The 21,341-nt window shown below is 31.4% G+C and overlaps 2 protein-coding genes across 6 annotated transcripts in view; one reads left to right on the top strand and one right to left on the bottom strand.

The window, feature by feature from the left end:
- The first annotated feature begins 55 nt into the window (after positions 1-55).
- daw1 (dynein assembly factor with WDR repeat domains 1) lies at positions 56-21,107 on the top strand. Of its 3 annotated transcripts, none has more exons than XR_005207650.1 (14): positions 56-139; positions 284-356; positions 11,052-11,196; positions 12,470-12,528; positions 12,632-12,754; positions 12,848-12,947; positions 13,187-13,294; positions 13,913-14,019; positions 14,170-14,272; positions 14,763-14,877; positions 15,133-15,209; positions 18,199-18,361; positions 18,506-18,623; positions 20,968-21,107. XR_005207650.1 is itself a non-coding variant. In XM_037775972.1 (13 exons), exons 1-13 carry the CDS (start codon positions 100-102, stop codon positions 18,538-18,540), a joined length of 1,248 nt encoding a protein of 415 aa, XP_037631900.1. In that variant the 5' UTR covers positions 56-99; the 3' UTR covers positions 18,541-19,208. The 3 variants fall into 3 exon arrangements, 1 of the variants encoding a protein (XP_037631900.1); XR_005207651.1 differs by having other exon boundaries at positions 20,876-20,999; XM_037775972.1 differs by lacking the exon at positions 20,968-21,107 and having other exon boundaries at positions 18,506-19,208.
- LOC119491759 (SPHK1 interactor, AKAP domain containing) overlaps positions 19,890-21,341 on the bottom strand; it is a 61,882-nt gene continuing 60,430 nt past the window's right edge. For all 3 annotated transcript variants that reach the window (XM_037775968.1, XM_037775970.1, XM_037775969.1), the window contains one exon: positions 19,890-21,048. In XM_037775968.1, the coding sequence (XP_037631896.1) occupies positions 20,896-21,048 (153 nt within the window). In that variant the 3' untranslated portion in view covers positions 19,890-20,895. The remainder of the gene's footprint in view (positions 21,049-21,341) is intronic.

Raw genomic sequence — 21,341 nt, 5'->3', positions numbered from 1 at the left:
TCTGGGGTGATGTTTATGTTCGTACTGCGCATGCGCGGTGAGCGAGTCTGTCGTCATAGCAACGGTTTGTTGCTAGAGGATGTGAAGTTACATGACAACATGAAACTCAAGCGGTTCCTTCTCAGATATTATCCACCAGGTAATACCAATGATTTCATTTGACTTTAGTCCTTTTTAAGGGAATATGCCACTGCCATAGAGGAATGTTTTCAACTTTGACAACTTGCTGTAACTGTACTGTAGCACTATAGCTCCAAAGTTTAATTATTGTCTCTGCTCTCAGGTATAATCTTGGAATATGAAAAAGGAGGATATTTGAGGACCAAATCAATCGACCTTTTGGATTTGACCCCAGAGTACGTGAGTTGTACCATACAGTAAAGATAAGATATACCGTTATTAGATAGTTAGATAGATAGATAGTAACTTTATTGATCCCGAGGGAAATTCAAGTTTCCAGCATCACAGTTCCATAGTGCAAAACATAAAGGCATATATATAGTAAAAAGGCAGTAAAAAAGTTAGTGGTGCAAAGTACAAAACAAATATACCAGATATATAAATACAAGGAGATGAAGAAAACTGTTAAAACTGAATATAGTGCAAGGTAACAGCTGTGATACACGACTAAGATCTAAAAAAAGTCTGAAAAAAAGATCTGAAAAAATGTCTGAAAAAAAAGTCTAAAAAAAAAGATCTGAAAAATGTCTGAAAAAATGTCTGAAAAAAAGTCTGACAAAATAGATCTGAAAAAATATCAGAAATAAAAGTCTGAAAAAAAAGATCTGAAAAATGTCTGAAAAAAAAGTCTGAAAAAAAAAGTCTGAAAAATGTCTGAAAAAATGTCTGAAAAAAAGTCCGAAAAAATATCAGAAATAAAAGTCTGAAAAAAAAGATCTGAAAAATGTCTGAAAAAAAGATCTGAAAAATGTCTGAAAAAAAGTCTAAAAAAAAGTCCGAAAAAATATCAGAAATAAAAGTCTGAAAAAAAAGATCTGAAAAATGTCTGAAAAAAAGATCTGAAAAATGTCTGAAAAAAAGTCTAAAAAAAAGTCCGAAAAAATAGATCTGAAAAAATATCAGAAATAAAAGTCTGAAAAAAAAGATCTGAAAAATGTCTGAAAAAAAAGTCTAAAAAAAAAAGATCTGAAAAATGTCTGAAAAAATGTCTGAAAAAAGATGTGAAAAAAGTCTGAAAAAATGTCTGAAAAAAAGATCTGAAAAATGTCTGAAAAAATGTCTGAAAAAAAGTCCGAAAAAATAGATCTGAAAAAATATCAGAAATAAAAGTCTGAAAAAAAAGATCTGAAAAATGTCTGAAAAAAAAGTCTGAAAAATGTCTGAAAAAAAAGTCTAAAAAAAAAAGATCTGAAAAATGTCTGAAAAAAAGTCTGAAAAAAAAGTCTGAAAAATGTCTGAAAAAAAAGTCTAAAAAAAAAAGATCTGAAAAATGTCTGAAAAAAAGTCTGAAAAAAAAGTCTGAAAAATGTCTGAAAAAAAAGTCTAAAAAAAAAAGATCTGAAAAATGTCTGAAAAAATGTCTGAAAAAAAAGATCTGAAAAATGTCTGAAAAAAAAGTCTGAAAAAAAAGTCTGAAAAATGTCTGAAAAAATGTCTGAAAAAAAGTCCGAAAAAATATCAGAAATAAAAGTCTGAAAAAAAAGATCTGAAAAATGTCTGAAAAAAAGATCTGAAAAATGTCTGAAAAAAAGTCTAAAAAAAAGTCCGAAAAAATATCAGAAATAAAAGTCTGAAAAAAAAGATCTGAAAAATGTCTGAAAAAAAGATCTGAAAAATGTCTGAAAAAAAGTCTAAAAAAAAGTCCGAAAAAATAGATCTGAAAAAATATCAGAAATAAAAGTCTGAAAAAAAAGATCTGAAAAATGTCTGAAAAAAAAGTCTAAAAAAAAAAGATCTGAAAAATGTCTGAAAAAATGTCTGAAAAAAGATGTGAAAAATGTCTGAAAAAATGTCTGAAAAAAAGATCTGAAAAATGTCTGAAAAAATGTCTGAAAAAAAGTCCGAAAAAATAGATCTGAAAAAATATCAGAAATAAAAGTCTGAAAAAAAAGATCTGAAAAATGTCTGAAAAAAAAGTCTGAAAAATGTCTGAAAAAAAAGTCTAAAAAAAAAAGATCTGAAAAATGTCTGAAAAAAAGTCTGAAAAAAAAGTCTGAAAAATGTCTTAAAAAAAAGTCTAAAAAAAAAAGATCTGAAAAATGTCTGAAAAAAAGTCTGAAAAAAAAGTCTGAAAAATGTCTGAAAAAAAAGTCTAAAAAAAAAAGATCTGAAAAATGTCTGAAAAAATGTCTGAAAAAAAAGATCTGAAAAATGTCTGAAAAAAAGTCTAAAAAATATCTGAAAAAAAAGATCTGAAAAATGTCTGAAAAAAAGTCTGAAAAAAGTCTGAAAAAAAATATGTGAAAAAAGTCTGAAAAAAAGATCTGAAAAATGTCTGAAAAAAAGTCCGAAAAAAAAGTCCGAAAAAATAGATCTGAAAAAAGTCTGAAAAAATATCAGAAAAAAAGTCTGAAAAAAAAGATCTGAAAAAAGTCTGAAAAAAAAGATCTGAAAAATGTCTGAAAAAAATGTCTAAAAAAAAGATGTGAAAAAAAAGTTTGAAAAAAACGTCTGAAAAAAAGTCTGAAAAAAAAGATCTGAAAAAAGTCTGAAAAAATAGATCTGAAAAAAGTCTGAAAAAATGTCTGAAAAAAAGATCTGAAAAATGTCTGAAAAAAAGATGTGAAAAAAGTCTGAAAAAAAGTCTGAAAAAAAGATCTGAAAAATGTCTGAAAAAATGTCTGAAAAAAAGTCCGAAAAAATAGATCTGAAAAAATATCAGAAATAAAAGTCTGAAAAAAAAGATCTGAAAAATGTCTGAAAAAAAAGTCTGAAAAATGTCTGAAAAAAAAGTCTAAAAAAAAAAGATCTAAAAAATGTCTGAAAAAAAAGATCTGAAAAATGTCTGAAAAAAAAGTCTAAAAAATATCTGAAAAAAAAAGATCTGAAAAATGTCTGAAAAAAAGTCTGAAAAAAGTCTGAAAAAAAATATGTGAAAAAAGTCTGAAAAAAAGATCTGAAAAATGTCTGAAAAAAAGTCCGAAAAAAAAGTCCGAAAAAATAGATCTGAAAAAAGTCTGAAAAAATATCAGAAAAAAAAGTCTGAAAAAAAAGATCTGAAAAAAGTCTGAAAAAAAAGATCTGAAAAATGTCTGAAAAAAATGTCTAAAAAAAAGATGTGAAAAAAAAGTTTGAAAAAAACGTCTGAAAAAAAGTCTGAAAAAAAAGATCTGAAAAAATAGATCTGAAAAAAGTCTGAAAAAATGTCTGAAAAAAAGATCTGAAAAATGTCTGAAAAAAAGATGTGAAAAAAGTCTGAAAAAAAGTCTGAAAAAATGATCTGAAAAATGTCTGAAAAAATGTCTGAAAAAAAGTCCGAAAAAAAGTCCGAAAAAAGTCTGAAAAAATATCAGAAAAAAAAGTCTGAAAAAAAAGATCTGAAAAAAGTCTGAAAAAAAAGATCTGAAAAATGTCTGAAAAAAAAGTCTAAAAAACAAAGATCTGAAAAATGTCTGAAAAAAAGTCTGAAAAAAAAGTCTGAAAAATGTCTGAAAAAAAAGTCTAAAAAAAAAGATCTGAAAAATGTCTGAAAAAAAGTCTGAAAAAAAAGTCTGAAAAATGTCTGAAAAAAAAGTCTAAAAAAAAAGATCTGAAAAATGTCTGAAAAAATGTCTGAAAAAAAAGATCTGAAAAATGTCTGAAAAAAAAGTCTAAAAAATATCTGAAAAAAAAGATCTGAAAAATGTCTGAAAAAAAGTCTGAAAAAAGTCTGAAAAAATATCAGAAAAAAAAGTCTGAAAAAAAAGATCTGAAAAAAGTCTGAAAAAAAAGATCTGAAAAATGTCTGAAAAAAATGTCTAAAAAAAAGATGTGAAAAAAAAGTTTGAAAAAAACGTCTGAAAAAAAGTCTGAAAAAAAAGATCTGAAAAAAGTCTGAAAAAATAGATCTGAAAAAAGTCTGAAAAAATGTCTGAAAAAAAGATCTGAAAAATGTCTGAAAAAAGATGTGAAAAAAGTCTGAAAAAAAGTCTGAAAAAATGATCTGAAAAATGTCTGAAAAAATGTCTGAAAAAAAGTCCGAAAAAAAGTCCGAAAAAAGTCTGAAAAAATATCAGAAAAAAAAGTCTGAAAAAAAAGATCTGAAAAAAGTCTGAAAAAAAAGATCTGAAAAATGTCTGAAAAAAAAGTCTAAAAAACAAAGATCTGAAAAATGTCTGAAAAAATGTCTGAAAAAAAGATGTGAAAAAAGTCTGAAAAAAAGTCTGAAAAAAAAGATCTGAAAAATGTCTGAAAAAATGTCTGAAAAAAAGATCTGAAAAATGTCTGAAAAAAAAGTCTGAAAAATGTCTGAAAAAATGTCTGAAAAAAAGATCTGAAAAATGTCTGAAAAAAAAGTCTGAAAAATGTCTGAAAAAAAAGTCTAAAAAAAAAAGATCTGAAAAATGTCTGAAAAAATGTCTGAAAAAAAAGTCTGAAAAATGTCTGAAAAAAAATCTGAAAAATGTCTGAAAAAAAAGATCTGAAAAATGTCTGAAAAAAAAGTCTAAAAAAAAAAGATCTGAAAAATGTCTGAAAAAATGTCTGAAAAAAGATGTGAAAAAAGTCTGAAAAAATGTCTGAAAAAAAGATCTGAAAAATGTCTGAAAAAAAGATCTGAAAAATGTCTGAAAAAATGTCTGAAAAAAAAGTCTGAAAAATGTCTGAAAAAAAGATCTGAAAAATGACTGAAAAAAAAGTCTAAAAAAAAAAGATCTGAAAAATGTCTGAAAAAAAAGTCTGAAAAAAAAGTCTGAAAAATATCTGAAAAAAAAGATCTGAAAAATGTCTGATAAAAAGTCTGAAAAAAGTCTGAAAAAAAAGATCTGAAAAAAGTCTGAAAAAAAAGATCTGAAAAATGTCTGAAAAAAAAGTCTAAAAAAAAAAGATCTGAAAAATGTCTGAAAAAAAGTCTGAAAAAAAGTCTGAAAAATGTCTGAAAAAATGTCTGAAAAAAAGATCTGAAAAATGTCTGAAAAAAAAGTCTGAAAAATGTCTGAAAAAAAAGTCTAAAAAAAAAAGATCTGAAAAAAGTCTGAAAAAAAAGATCTGAAAAAAGTCTGAAAAAAAAGATCTGAAAAATGTCTGAAAAAAAAGTCTAAAAAAAAAAGATCTGAAAAATGTCTGAAAAAAAGTCTGAAAAAAAAGTCTGAAAAATGTCTGAAAAAATGTCTGAAAAAAAGATCTGAAAAATGTCTTAAAAAAAAGTCTGAAAAATGTCTGAAAAAAAAGTCTAAAAAAAAAAGATCTGAAAAATGTCTGAAAAAATGTCTGAAAAAAAAGTCTGGAAAATGTCTGAAAAAAAAGATCTGAAAAATGTCTGAAAAAAAAGTCTAAAAAATATCTGAAAAAAAAGATCTGAAAAATGTCTGAAAAAAAGTCTGAAAAAAGTCTGAAAAAAAAGATCTGAAAAAAGTCTGAAAAAAAAGATCTGAAAAATGTCTGAAAAAATGTCTGAAAAAAAAGTCTGAAAAATGTCTGAAAAAAAAGATCTGAAAAATGACTGAAAAAAAAGTCTAAAAAAAAAAGATCTGAAAAATGTCTGAAAAAAAGTCTGAAAAAAAAGTCTGAAAAATGTCTGAAAAAATGTCTGAAAAAAAGATCTGAAAAATGTCTGAAAAAAAAGTCTGAAAAATGTCTGAAAAAAAAGTCTAAAAAAAAAAGATCTGAAAAATGTCTGAAAAAATGTCTGAAAAAAAAGTCTGGAAAATGTCTGAAAAAAAGATCTGAAAAATGTCTGAAAAAAAAGTCTAAAAAATATCTGAAAAAAAAGATCTGAAAAATGTCTGAAAAAAAGTCTGAAAAAAGTCTGAAAAAAAAGATCTGAAAAAAGTCTGAAAAAAAAGATCTGAAAAATGTCTGAAAAAATGTCTGAAAAAAAAGTCTGAAAAATGTCTGAAAAAAAAGATCTGAAAAATGACTGAAAAAAAAGTCTAAAAAAAAAAGATCTGAAAAATGTCTGAAAAAAAGTCTGAAAAAAAAGTCTGAAAAATATCTGAAAAAAAAGATCTGAAAAATGTCTGAAAAAAAGTCTGAAAAAAAAAGATCTGAAAAATGTCTGAAAAAATGTCTGAAAAAAAAGTCTGAAAAATGTCTGAAAAAAAATCTGAAAAATGTCTGAAAAAAAAGATCTGAAAAATGTCTGAAAAAAAAGTCTAAAAAAAAAAGATCTGAAAAATGTCTGAAAAAATGTCTGAAAAAAGATGTGAAAAAAGTCTGAAAAAATGTCTGAAAAAAAGATCTGAAAAATGTCTGAAAAAAAGATCTGAAAAATGTCTGAAAAAATGTCTGAAAAAAAAGTCTGAAAAATGTCTGAAAAAAAAGATCTGAAAAATGACTGAAAAAAAAGTCTAAAAAAAAAAGATCTGAAAAATGTCTGAAAAAAAGTCTGAAAAAAAAGTCTGAAAAATATCTGAAAAAAAAGATCTGAAAAATGTCTGATAAAAAGTCTGAAAAAAGTCTGAAAAAAAAGATCTGAAAAAAGTCTGAAAAAAAAGATCTGAAAAATGTCTGAAAAAAAAGTCTAAAAAAAAAAGATCTGAAAAATGTCTGAAAAAAAGTCTGAAAAAAAAGTCTGAAAAATGTCTGAAAAAATGTCTGAAAAAAAGTCCGAAAAAATAGATCTGAAAAAATATCAGAAATAAAAGTCTGAAAAAAAAGATCTGAAAAATGTCTGAAAAAAAGATCTGAAAAATGTCTGAAAAAAAGTCTGAAAAAAAAGTCTGAAAAATGTCTGAAAAAATGTCTGAAAAAAAGATCTGAAAAATGTCTGAAAAAAAAGTCTGAGAAATGTCTGAAAAAAAAGTCTAAAAAAAAAAGATCTGAAAAATGTCTGAAAAAATGTCTGAAAAAAAAGTCTGGAAAATGTCTGAAAAAAAAGATCTGAAAAATGTCTGAAAAAAAAGTCTAAAAAATATCTGAAAAAAAAGATCTGAAAAATGTCTGAAAAAAAGTCTGAAAAAAGTCTGAAAAAAAAGATCTGAAAAAAGTCTGAAAAAAAAGATCTGAAAAATGTCTGAAAAAATGTCTGAAAAAAAAGATCTGAAAAAAGTCTGAAAAAAAAGATCTGAAAAATGTCTGAAAAAATGTCTGAAAAAAAAGTCTGAAAAATGTCTGAAAAAAAAGATCTGAAAAATGACTGAAAAAAAAGTCTAAAAAAAAAAGATCTGAAAAATGTCTGAAAAAAAGTCTGAAAAAAAAGATCTGAAAAAAGTCTGAAAAAAAAGATCTGAAAAATGTCTGAAAAAATGTCTGAAAAAAAAGTCTGAAAAATGTCTGAAAAAAAAGATCTGAAAAATGACTGAAAAAAAATTCTAAAAAAAAAAGATCTGAAAAATGTCTGAAAAAAAGTCTGAAAAAAAAGTCTGAAAAATATCTGAAAAAAAAGATCTGAAAAATGTCTGAAAAAAAGTCTGAAAAAAGTCTGAAAAAAAAGATCTGAAAAAAGTCTGAAAAAAAAGATCTGAAAAATGTCTGAAAAAAAAGTCTAAAAAAAAAGATCTGAAAAATGTCTGAAAAAATGTCTGAAAAAAGATGTGAAAAAAGTCTGAAAAAATGTCTGAAAAAAAGATCTGAAAAAAGTCTGAAAAAAAAGATCTGAAAAAAGTCTGAAAAAAAAGATCTGAAAAATGTCTGAAAAAAAGTCTAAAAAAAAAGATCTGAAAAATGTCTGAAAAAATGTCTGAAAAAAGATGTGAAAAAAGTCTGAAAAAATGTCTGAAAAAAAGATCTGAAAAATGTCTGAAAAAAAGTCCGAAAAAATAGAACTGAAAAAATATCAGAAATAAAAGTCTGAAAAAAAAGATCTGAAAAATGTCTGAAAAAAAAGTCTAAAAAAAAAGAACTGAAAAATGTCTGAAAAAATGTCTGAAAAAAGATGTGAAAAAAGTCTGAAAAAATGTCTGAAAAAAAATCTGAAAAATGTCTGAAAAAATGTCTGAAAAAAAGTCCGAAAAAATAGATCTGAAAAAATATCAGAAATAAAAGTCTGAAAAAAAAGATCTGAAAAATGTGTGAAAAAAAGATCTGAAAAATGTCTGAAAAAAAGTCTGAAAAAAAAGTCTGAAAAATGTCTGAAAAAATGTCTGAAAAAAAGATCTGAAAAATGTCTGAAAAAAAAGTCTGAAAAATGTCTGAAAAAAAGTCTAAAAAAAAAGAACTGAAAAATGTCTGAAAAAATGTCTGAAAAAAGATGTGAAAAAAGTCTGAAAAAATGTCTGAAAAAAAGATCTGAAAAATGTCTGAAAAAATGTCTGAAAAAAAGTCCGAAAAAATAGATCTGAAAAAATATCAGAAATAAAAGTCTGAAAAAAAAGATCTGAAAAATGTCTGAAAAAAAGATCTGAAAAATGTCTGAAAAAAAGTCTGAAAAAAAAGTCTGAAAAATGTCTGAAAAAATGTCTGAAAAAAAGATCTGAAAAATGTCTGAAAAAAAAGTCTGAGAAATGTCTGAAAAAAAAGTCTAAAAAAAAAAGATCTGAAAAATGTCTGAAAAAATGTCTGAAAAAAAAGTCTGAAAAATGTCTGAAAAAAAAGATCTGAAAAATGTCTGAAAAAAAGTCTGAAAAAAAAGTCTGAAAAATGTCTGAAAAAAAGTCTGAAAAAAAGATCTGAAAAATGTCTGAAAAAAAGTCTGAAAAAAAAGTCTGAAAAAAAAGATCTGAAAAATGTCTGAAAAAAAGTCTGAAAAATGTCTGAAAAAAAAGATCTGAAAAATGTCTGAAAAAAAAGTCTAAAAAAAAAAGATCTGAAAAATGTCTGAAAAAAAAGTCTGAAAAATGTCTGGAAAAAAAGATCTGAAAAATGTCTGAAAAAAAAGTCTAAAAAAAAAAGATTTGAAAAATGTCTGAAAAAAAGATCTGAAAAATGTCTGAAAAAAAAGTCTGAAAAAATAGATCTGAAAAAAGTCTGAAAAAATATCAGAAAAAAAGTCTGAAAAAAAAGATCTGAAAAATGTCTGAAAAAAATGTCTAAAAAAAAAGATGTGAAAAAAAAGTTTGAAAAAAACGTCTGAAAAAAAGTCTGAAAAAAAAGATCTGAAAAAAGTCTGAAAAAATAGATCTGAAAAAAGTCTGAAAAAATGTCTGAAAAAAAGATCTGAAAAATGTCTGAAAAAAAGATGTGAAAAAAGTCTGAAAAAATGTCTGAAAAAAAGATCTGAAAAATGTCTGAAAAAATGTCTGAAAAAAAGTCCGAAAAAATAGAACTGAAAAAATATCAGAAATAAAAGTCTGAAAAAAAAGATCTGAAAAATGTCTGAAAAAAAAGTCTAAAAAAAAAGAACTGAAAAATGTCTGAAAAAATGTCTGAAAAAAGATGTGAAAAAAGTCTGAAAAAATGTCTGAAAAAAAATCTGAAAAATGTCTGAAAAAATGTCTGAAAAAAAGTCCGAAAAAATAGATCTGAAAAAATATCAGAAATAAAAGTCTGAAAAAAAAGATCTGAAAAATGTGTGAAAAAAAGATCTGAAAAATGTCTGAAAAAAAGTCTGAAAAAAAGTCTGAAAAATGTCTGAAAAAATGTCTGAAAAAAAGATCTGAAAAATGTCTGAAAAAAAAGTCTGAAAAATGTCTGAAAAAAAGTCTAAAAAAAAAGAACTGAAAAATGTCTGAAAAAATGTCTGAAAAAAGATGTTAAAAAAGTCTGAAAAAATGTCTGAAAAAAAGATCTGAAAAATGTCTGAAAAAATGTCTGAAAAAAAGTCCGAAAAAATAGATCTGAAAAAATATCAGAAATAAAAGTCTGAAAAAAAAGATCTGAAAAATGTCTGAAAAAAAGATCTGAAAAATGTCTGAAAAAAAGTCTGAAAAAAAAGTCTGAAAAATGTCTGAAAAAAAAGATCTGAAAAATGTCTGAAAAAAAGTCTGAAAAATGTCTGAAAAAAAAGATCTGAAAAATGTCTGAAAAAAAAGTCTAAAAAAAAAGATCTGAAAAATGTCTGAAAAAAAAGTCTGAAAAATGTCTGGAAAAAAAGATCTGAAAAATGTCTGAAAAAAAAGTCTAAAAAAAAAAGATCTGAAAAATGTCTGAAAAAAAGTCTGAAAAAAAAGTCTGAAAAATGTCTGAAAAAAAAGATCTGAAAAATGTCTGAAAAAAAAGTCTAAAAAAAAAAGATCTGAAAAATGTCTGAAAAAATGTCTGAAAAAAAGATGTGAAAAAAGTCTGAAAAAATGTCTGAAAAAAAGATCTGAAAAATGTCTGAAAAAAAGATGTGAAAAAAGTCTGAAAAAAAGTCTGAAAAAATGATCTGAAAAATGTCTGAAAAAATGTCTGAAAAAAAGTCCGAAAAAAAGTCCGAAAAAATAGATCTGAAAAAAGTCTGAAAAAATATCAGAAAAAAAAGTCTGAAAAAAAAGATCTGAAAAAAGTCTGAAAAAAAAGATCTGAAAAAAAGATCTGAAAAATGTCTGAAAAAAAGATCTGAAAAATGTCTGAAAAAAATGTCTAAAAAAAAAAGATGTGAAAAAAAAGTCAGAAAAAATTGATCTGAAAAAAGTCTGAAAAAATATCAGAAAAAAAGTCTGAAAAAAAAGATTTGAAAAATGTCTGAAAAAAAAGTCTAAAAAAAAAAGATCTGAAAAATGTCTGAAAAAAAGATGTGAAAAATGTCCGAAAAAAAAGATGTGAAAAATATCTGAAAAAAATGTTTAAAAAAAAAGATCTACTACAAATCAATTCATATTGGCACTCATGAGTGTACTTAAATCAACAAGAGTAATGTTTTTTTCTATGCATATATCATATATATATAAGAGCTGAGTGAATTTAATGTTGAGCTGTATTTAATCTCCAACAATGTCTCATTAATACATGTTTGTACCTAAAATTTGACGTAAGATTTACTGAAATGATTATCATTTTGTATTTAATTTATCAGGTTATCACTTTTTAAATTATCCTTATCAGGTGAGTTTAAGTCTAAAAATGTGTCAAAATTTGCATTTTCCACTATGCAGAGCAAACCCAGATGAGTTGCTGGTAGAAATCAGGCAATCGGAACCTCTGATCACAGAGTCCCGGGTTGATCAGGTCAAACAGCTGATCCTTCGACTTCAGCAGAAACAGGGCCAGCAGGACCACCACAGGTTCTGCTTCTTCAAGGTCAGACACCGGACTCATACTTACATTACTGGCCAATAATATATAAATCAACACAGTGCCATGACATCTAGATTCAATAAAGTAGCTCCAAGACATTCATTAATTTTCCATTAAAGTGTATTGATACCAGGACAGGTTGTAAAATGTATGTTTTTATAAAACAAAAGTAGAAAGCTTCGTCTTTTTTATCGGTAAAAACATTTAAGACGTGACAGGCAATGGTTATTATATATTTATAAAGCCCTTAAAGGCAACTTGCCTTCATACATCATGTCCTTAAATTGGTCCTATAGTCATTATTCGACTCGCTGAAGTGATAACGCTTGAAGTCCAGTGTGAAAACAGTAAATTTGGGGAAACTGCTTTTAGTGTTTGTGCTGCAAAAACTTGGAACAGTTTACAAAACACATTAGAACTTAACACAATTATACCTGTAGGTAATTTTAAATCCGTGATTACAAATTACTCTGCTCTTGAATATAACTGTTTTTAACAGTTTTCTGTTGTTGTCTGGCTGTTGTAATTTTGTTCTTGTGTGTATTTATTCTGTTTTATTTTACTCACAAATTCATTGAAAATAAGGGCATACCCTCAATGATTCCTCGAGATTTAAATAAAGGTTGAATGAATTTTTGGCACATATATTTTGCGTTAGATTAAGGGACTAAAATGTACACTGGTGGATTTTGACTTTTGGAAAGTTGTTCTACTCTATTACACACAGGCAGTTGAAAATATTTTGGATGATATTTTTGGCAACATCAACTAACTACAGCAGTCTATTAATTTCCTGATTTTTGCTCTTTGTGAATGTTATTTACATCCATGAAAAGTTAAGAGTTTTAAGTATTGAAATTAGCCAGTGCTCCAAAGAGGCACTAGAGAGCAGCAGTGGTTAGGTTACTAAATCTTAGAATTAGAAGCCAAGCAAGCATGTCAGCAGTCTAATAACATGATGACAACAGGTGCTTCATGAGTGTCTTAGTGTGTTAAGGAATACACCCAACATAATTGGTAAGAGTTCAGGGTTGATTAGGTGTCTGGAGGTCAGATGAATGTTTTCTGTCTGTGTCTAAAACTGGTAAGAGACTTGTTTTGCACAAGGAGAGAAAATCCTACCAGCACTGGTGGGCTGGGAGGAAGAGGTCTTCCCATTATATCAAAGTAATTATATATGGGTATTACATGGGTAACCTTAAAGATGAATGTAGTACATGACTATTTTACCTTGGAGGTTATATTTTCTAATCTTTTTCTGGTCTTTTTTTGGTAGGAGCTCAAGGCACACATACTGCCACTGACAAACATTGCCTTTGACAAATCCGGGTCAAGGTAGGTTTATGTGCACCACACAAAAGTCTGGCACTTTGGAGTTCAGGAAAAGCTACATATTCTTGTTGTATTTTTCTTAACTCTTCTTTCTAATACTCTGCAGGTTTATAACTGGGAGCTATGACAGGACATGCAGAGTTTGGGACACGGCCTCAGGCACGGAGCTGCACACGCTAGAGGGTCACAGAAACGTGGTGTATGCAGTCGCATTCAACAACCCCTACGGGTAATGAGCTGTTTCAGCAAAACTCTCATAGCACCTGAGACCACTGCTCTATTTGACTGTTTCGTTGCTTTATTTTATCTTTCTGAAACATAGAGACAAGATTGCCACCGCCTCATTTGATAAGACCTGCAAACTGTGGTGTGCTGAGACGGGCAAATGTTTTCATACCTTTCGCGGACACATGGCAGAAATAGTATGTATGACCATCTGTTTTAACTGGAAATCATTCAGTTAACTGTTTTTAAGTCAATTGTTGCTTCATAGTCAGTGTTTATGCACATTTTTACACTGGCCAACTGAGCATTTAAATTGCAAAGTTTAATGGTTGTACTGGTATTGTGTTCTAGTGCTTGGATAATAAATAAGTTAGCCAAATCCTTTCTTACCATGTACAACACTAGTAATTGTTAAAGAGAGTTTTGTATCGTGTAGGTGTGCCTGGCATTCAACCCCCAGAGTACGCTGGTGGCCACAGCCAGCATGGATGCCACTGCCAAGCTGTGGGATGTGGAGACTGGGGAGGAGGTGGCCACTCTGACTGTGAGTAATCTTTTCTTTACTTACTATATCCCAATGCCTCTCTTACTCTTTTTTTCTAGTATCCAGGCTCACATCCATTCATTAATAATGCATTGATTAACTGTTCATTCACTTCTAAGAGTAATTAGTCCTGAATTGAGTGTTGTTACCCCTGCTGGTCAGGTCAGGGCCTTTTCTACACCACATATCCACCCATGATATGTAATTGCAACTCTTTAACAAGGCCACTGATAACCCATTCTGAGGGGAGCATTGAGCTCTCTTTGATGTGCAGACTGCACGTGGGTCCGTGGTGTGACTGGTTGGTTGGTTGGTTGGCTCTGTCTCAGTGAGAAGCAGCTCTCTCTGTTCTGTTAGTACTTCACACCACAAACAATCCATCATGCTGACAGCAGTCAATTGAGCATATAATCTTAAGCACGTGCTCATCATTATTTATATATTTCAAGAGTTTAAGAATCTACCTTTTAAGGGTTTAGTCTGTATGTTTATTTTAATAAATAATGTGTGTTTGATGTGCAATTCCATCCATAGAGGGAGAGAAAGAGAAGTACCTTTTTATAAGAGAAAATAATTTAAGCAGTGAGGGATAATGCTCTCTTTTTCCATTTCATCCAGGGTCACACTGCGGAGGTCCTCTCTCTGTGCTTTAACACAGTGGGAAATCAGCTTGTCACTGGCTCCTTTGACCACACTGTTGCTATATGGGATGTTGCTTCAGGAAGGTCAGTCATCATCATTGTTATCGCAATGTATTCATGGATTTCTGCATGTGTGTCATAATCTATACTGTACGGTACATGCATAACACTTATAGATTCTGCACACTTGAGTGCACAACTGAATCATTGCTGCTTTTTCTGTTTTTTTTGCAGACGTGTCCACACTCTGATTGGTCACAGGGGGGAAATCAGCAATGTTCAGTTTAACTGGGATTGCTCACTCATCGTCTCAGGCTCCATGGACAAAACCTGCAAGGTGAGCCCAAAGACTTAAAAATTGTGTTTGTGCATGTGTGTTTTATTTAACTCTTCCAAGTACAATTATTTTGCCAAAAAGTATCTTTCAGACTGGAATTATATTAGCTATAGTTTGTTCATTTAACAATTTAAACTTTTGCAAAACAAGGTATGTGAGATGGATGGCTCTTGTCATTCATATTCACCCTCCTCCATTTCCCACTCTCCGTCTCTCCCCAACTCCGGTCTCCATCATTTAAAAGGAGAAAAATTGAATCCTAATATCTTAATTATGCCAAGATGAGTCATGCTCTGGTGAATTATCACCCTCACGGCATTCCTCTAGGAGATAGTTAAAGTAATGCCACTTAATACAGCTGCATGCAAGCATATTTTATGTGACTGTGTATGTGTTAACATGTATGTGTCCTAGTTTTTGTGCTTATTTGTTTCCTGCCTGTGTTTATGTGTAATTATGTCACTGAGGGTTATGTGTTATGTATTTGCAGTTGTGGGAGGCAGTCAGTGGGAAGTGTGTGGCCACCCTAGTTGGACACAAGGAAGAGGTGCTGGATGTGTGTTTTGATTTAAGTGGTCAGCTCATTGCAACCGCCTCTGCTGATGGTGAGACTAACAATTAATTTACTAAAAGTTTACATTACTAGTAGAGTTATACTCGTATAGTAGTGTATGTATGTATATATATACAAAAAATTGCAAAAATGTAATTACATTTTTTCTACTGCCATGCATCCTCCATATTTCTACCTGTTGTGTACATGCTGGTTTACTGAGGCCTAAATGCAACAAAATCCATATTTTGAAATGTAAAAAAAGTAGAGTACACTAACAAGCCTGCCCATCCCTGTCTCCCGTCAGGTACAGCACGAGTGTTCAGTGCAACCACACATCAGTGTCTCGTGACCCTAGCAGGCCATGATGGAGAGATTTCCAAGGTAAGTCACTGGACCCATAATAGCTTCTGTCTGTGAACGTTATTTAACGTCACCATAGAAAGCCAAAGTCTCACCCCATTTGCGACTAGCTTTTGTTTCACTACACTTCGTACTCTGCAACTATGAATATATCCCATAGGATTAGTACGAGTGTGTCTCTCTAAGGCTTTAGCTTTATAAAGGAAACAGCATTGGCCACATTTACTTCTTGTCAATCTTTGATATTAACAAACATGGCAACAGGAAATACAATTTTACCCATTATTAGAACATTATCTCACTGGCCTTTTTGGGATTAAGTATTAAGATAATGGGCCAGGGGGCACAACCACAAGTTTGTGAATGCACCAGGCAACTAGCAGCTCTGAATGGGTGATTTTTGTGTAACTCTGTGTCTAGCTACAGCTCTCCTGGCCAGTGCTGTTAATAGGATATTAAGTTGCCTTGTTAACATGGGATAACGCATGATGCTGACGTAGAGGGGCAGGAGTTCAGGCTTCAGACTGTTTTCTCTACTCTGCAAGTAGGACATAGGACTGTAGTGATGCTTCTGTTGATCTGACTAATAGAATCTCTAGCTTCTAAACCAGATGTTTTCTAGGTAGCTCTTTATGAGAAAGTACAAATACCCCCTGTCATCTCTGACCATAAGTTAGCATGGTCTGACCTTGCACCCATGCCATCACATGTAATCACACATCCTCAAAAAATAACTTTTACCCTGGTATAACATTGCCTGGCATTAGCTGAGTCCAACAAACTAATGCTCTGGCATGAGGTGTGTTTGTTTTTTTAATACACTATATTGACCTTGCAATTTAATGGGAGCGATTTTACCCATGTACCATTTTCCAGATGCCATGCTCTGCATGAGTGTGTGCGTCCTGCAGGTTCTGGCTCAGAGCCTTTCGATGTATGAGTTGCTTAGAAGTTACCTCTGTTTACTGAAACATCATGCAGTCAGTAATAAGTAGGCGGGATAGAGGATCATTCCAGAGGATTATGACACTAATCTCTCCCTAACAGGACACCTCTCCCCCTCCCTTCCATGCTTCTTAACCATGAACAGGTTTTTATGCCTTTGCGCCAGCCTTGGCCAGAGGCATTATGTTGTCGGATTGTCCGTCTGTCCGTCCGTCCGTCCGTCCGTCCGTCCGTCCCATTCTCGTGAAAGAGATATCTCAGGAACCCTTGAAGGGAATTTCTTCAAATTTGGCATAAACATATTATTCAATGACCATGATTTATTTTATGACATACCGTATGAGCTTTTAATGACATAACACATAACATACTATACTATTTTTTTTTCGACATTTTCATGACTTTTTTCAACATACTTTACTATGACTTTTTTTAATGACTTTTTTCAACATACTTTACTATGACTTTTTTTAATGACTTTTTTCAACATACTTTACTATGACTTTCCGACATGCTATACTATGACTTTTTGTCATGACATTTTCGACATACTATACACGACTTTTTCGGGACTTTTTTCGACATACTTTACTATGACTTTCCGAAATGCTATACTTTGACTTTTTTTCATGACTTTTTTTCATGACTTTTTTCGACATGCTATACCATGACTTTTTTTTCATGACTTTTTCGACATGCTATACTTTGACTTTTTTTATGACTTTTTCGACATGCTATACTTTGACTTTTTTTATGACTTTTTTTCACAACTTTTTTCGACATACTATACTATGACTTTTCGACATTGTATACTATGACTTTTTTTCATGTTTTTTTTTTTACATAATTTACTATGACTTTTTTTGACATGCTCTACTATGACTTTTTTCAACATACTATACTATAACTTTTTTCGACATAATATACTTTGACTTTTTATGATTTTGTTAAAAAAAATGTTTCCAAATGTTTTCTCTATTAGCTTTGTTTTTGCACTTAACACAGACTAGAATGACATGTTCGCACAGAAGATTTTTCATAATCCAAATGCCACATTGTTGAGCACAGTACAGTGCTTCAACGCTGAAGGGGAAGAAACAAGATGGCTGAGTAACTGGCACTTTTTAGGGCCTGGTAGAAAGTTATTTTTGGTCCTAAAATTTTTACCGTGAAGTTAAAATTGCCAATGAGGCCATTTTAATACGATTTAAGTCTTAATTTGGAGATTAAGAAGATGACTCAAATGTCTAAAACAGAATCAACAGTTCTCAACAGAAAATGTAAAAAGGATAATGACTCCTTGAGGCAGTTGTACCAAAGAACATACAACAAAATCAAGCAGCTTTAGTAGGTATGCTGACAACTTTGAGTGTACATCATTTTGTAACTTTTGCAGTGTTAACCCACTATTTAGGAAATGAGGTTAGAATTAGTATGCAGTCTAGAATTGGGACACAGCTTTAGTCTTGTTTATTTATACCTCTTTCCTGATGTTTTTTTCTCTCTCTCCTCTCCGTCCATTTAAACAGTTTTCTTTCCATTTCTGTTCCTGTCACAGCTTCCACTTTCATCTTCTTCCTCCGGTTTTCTATCTTTGTCAGCTCCTTCTTTAGTCATTTTCCATTTCCTGTCTAGGGTCACTCCTTTGTGCTCAGTTTAGAGTTTTAATAAAAACATACTTTACTTTCATGGCCATCTAGAGCCAGCTTCATTTAATCATCTCTTCTTTTACCTCACTATGGGGATAGAAAACCATTCAGGGAACTGTAAACTCTGGCTCTAACACAATCAGCTTCAGCCATGATTTCCATAATACTCTATTGGAAAAAACTAAGTACTGCCACTGGTGCCTTTACCCTCCTTAAGTATTTAAAGTTGAATGACCTCTGTGGAATAATGTTGCTGATGTGGTAAAAGTGTTCTAAACTCACTCACTTTCCCCTCCCTCTTTGTCATTTCAACCACTTCTGGCATAATCTCTTATTCAGCACTCTCTATTGCTCATGTATCACACACCCACACACATACCTCTGAAGAAGACTAACTCTCCTTCCTCTCTTGGTAGATCTGTTTCAGCCCCCAAGGCAGCAGGATCCTGACTGCCAGCTCAGACAAGACAGCTCGTCTGTGGGATGTTCAGTCTGGAGTCTGCCTGCAAGTCCTGGAGGGGCACACCGACGAGATCTTCTCCTGCGTCTTCAACTATGAGGGGGACACAATCATTACAGGTATACACTCACACACACGTCTGACAATCACGTACTGTTAAAACGTACCTTTGAGCAGCGAATTAAACTGCTTTTCTAGATTGAAAAGCGTGCAGCTGTGTCTTTCTGTGCAAACCCCCCGTTCTTGTTTGTGCTCTCCTGCAGGCAGCAAGGATAACACATGCCGGATCTGGTACTGACCCTTCAGAGGTTCAGATGGGCAGATACATGGACACAACATTCAGTTCACCAAGTATATCACTGTAAATCTAGTCACATTGAGGTAAAAATGTTGTATGCTTGGACAAAGCTGGGAGTGGTGATTATCTTAGCTTAGCATAAAGACTAGAAGCAGCAGGACACAGCTAGCCTAGGTCTGTCCAAAGTTAATAAAAATACCCCTACCAGCGCATGTAAAACTCAGTTAACACGTTACATAGTTACAGGACATAACTCCCGTAAGACCACAACTTCTCATCTAATACTTGGCTAAACCGTAGGTAAGCATATTTCCCAAAATAGTTGGCGAGTTCTTTGAAGCTTGTTGTTAAAATCCAACTTGAACAGGCTTTTGTAAAGATAACTGGTTCTAAATTAAGCTGTGTAGAGACTTCTAGCAAGTGGGAGCTAGATAGGGCTGTAAAAATTGACGTTCATATTTGTTCAAAAATAAACCACATAGGTTTGAACTATTCAAATGCCCCTCATCTGTTAGCTATTTAAAATGACACATACATGGACCCCAAAAAAAACAGCGATGTAAATCAGCCAATAACTTATTGCTATATATTCGTCCAACACCTAAATTAGGGGGCAGCTGGCTGGAGGGAGATCGCCTGAAAGTCATTTCCAGTAAATATCACAATATAAAAGTGTGTCTTCTGTTTAAAAAGTACACAAGTCAGAAGATAGCAAGTACTACTCACCCATCTTTTAAGTGGTTACGTCTCCATTGTTGATTGTTGTTGACGTAACGTAATGCGTGCCGTAGGGACACGGTGTCACTCTCTCTGCGGCCGAGTTCTCTGCCATCATTACGGCTGTTGTTGAATTATTCCTCGTTCAGCTTGACCTAACGTTATATTTCATTTTCAATTAATGATAGTGTGACTCCAGTCATGCGGTGCATTAAGTGTGCGCGGGACAGACAGCCGTGGTAGTGCTGCTGTTGTTTTTTACAATTGGAATATATTTTCAAATTCAGAATATTTCACACCCGTAGAACTAGACTCGGCTATCTGAGCTGTAAACATCCCACATTTTTATGTTTTATTGTATTCATACATGATCATTACTGTAAATGTTGCCTATGTTTCATCTTCCTGAGCCCATTATCAAATCATCTTTTGATATTTCTGTTCCCACTGCCTTCTAAGTTTCTATGATGTGTACTACGCAATATTTTCTGAAAGCACAATATTACAGTATGATGAGTGTTTATTCAGTAGCTTCAAGATCATACGGCTGTTGGTTTAATGTAATACTGATGTGGATAAATGTGCTTCTAAAGTGTTCAGTTCTGCTGAATGTTACGAGCGATCAAGACTGCTTGTATTTCACATCACAGAAATTTATTGATGTCAAAAGATAAATACATTCAGTTCTACCGTGACAGAGTTTACAGCTGAATTGTGTGCTTGCTTTCCCGATGCTGATGTAACACTATAGTACCACTAAGTAGAGAAATAAACAGACCAAATCCACATACAAATTCAACATTACAAACCTTACTCTGTCTTCCTGACATAGTAAAAGCTAAAGAGAGCAGTCCACTACTCAAGGTGCAGCAGTTCCAAATCTACAGTATATACAGTACAGCTATCCAAAATAATCAGTTCTCAAGTAACATGAACAAGATAACTTACTTACTTAGAACTCAAGGTCAAGGTCACAACAGAGGTGGTATGTTGGCCGATGAACACGACAAAGAAATGGGCATTTTGCTTACTTTAAGCAAATGTGTACCTCTAAGTGGCTATCAGAAGAAAGTGAAAGAGCTTTTCGTGGGCTTACATTTCAACAGCCTCTTTTACAAAGTAGTTTTGATACAAAAGGTTTGAGCATGTTGAGTTGTGGGGATGATTTAACCTGATTTTCCTATCTTCTATTGGTACTTTGCGTCATGTATGTTCATTTGGAATAAATAAACATTTGGTTGTGAGAATCTGTAAATATATATATATATATATAATCTGGAGCAGTTAAAACCTGCTGACTATAATCTCTTGAATGCTAGTCCATCCCCATCAGGAATGTCCAACCCGTATACCTACAGTTTGCTCTGTTTGTCTCACTAGAGAGGTGAATCTGAAAACAAAAACATGCTTGTATTAAAGGGAGACTGGTCCATTCATGGCTGCCAATAGATAAAAAAAACAAAAACTTCCATGGACAGATTGAGGTGGATGAATTTCTCAAGTATGCTGATCGCGTTGTGCTTGCAGTGACAGACACTTGGTGTGATGAGACAGGATCGGGCAAACAGTTAGGAACATGATATAAGTGTGAGCGAATGAGTGTCTTTTTTGTTTGCAGTATGAGGAAAGTACAGGACCCTATAGGGTCTGCAACAGCCAATCAAAAAGGCTGGACAAAGACCGGCCCTCCTCTTCCTCTTTCTCATGTAGCTTACAGAACTGGACCACAGCGCTGAACAAGTCCGCAATCCGCCACGCCTTCTGAGACATCAGGTGAACCACCCTCTGGAACTGAGGGAAGACAATGAATCCAACATTACCGGAATGAATAAATGTCTGCAAAAAAAAAATCCTGCATCCTCATTTTAAGACCTCATTTAACCGTTTACATCAGCGACACAATTTAACTTCCATTTACTGTAAATTGATTGTAAGATAGCACAACAAAACCGTCTTAGTTTGGGATAAATGTCACAGTATAGTCTGTTATTATAGTATGCTGCAAAAATGTCATAGTAGCTATAGTGTATCATAAAAGGTTATAGTGTATCATATGAAAATGTGATAAAAACGTATAGTGTGTC

The sequence above is a fragment of the Sebastes umbrosus genome, chromosome 7 (genome assembly GCF_015220745.1).
Source record: "Sebastes umbrosus isolate fSebUmb1 chromosome 7, fSebUmb1.pri, whole genome shotgun sequence".
NCBI classification, from domain to species: Eukaryota; Metazoa; Chordata; class Actinopteri; order Perciformes; family Sebastidae; genus Sebastes; species Sebastes umbrosus.
Note: the sequence above shows the minus strand (reverse complement) of the source record. Positions and strands in the feature narration are given on the sequence as shown.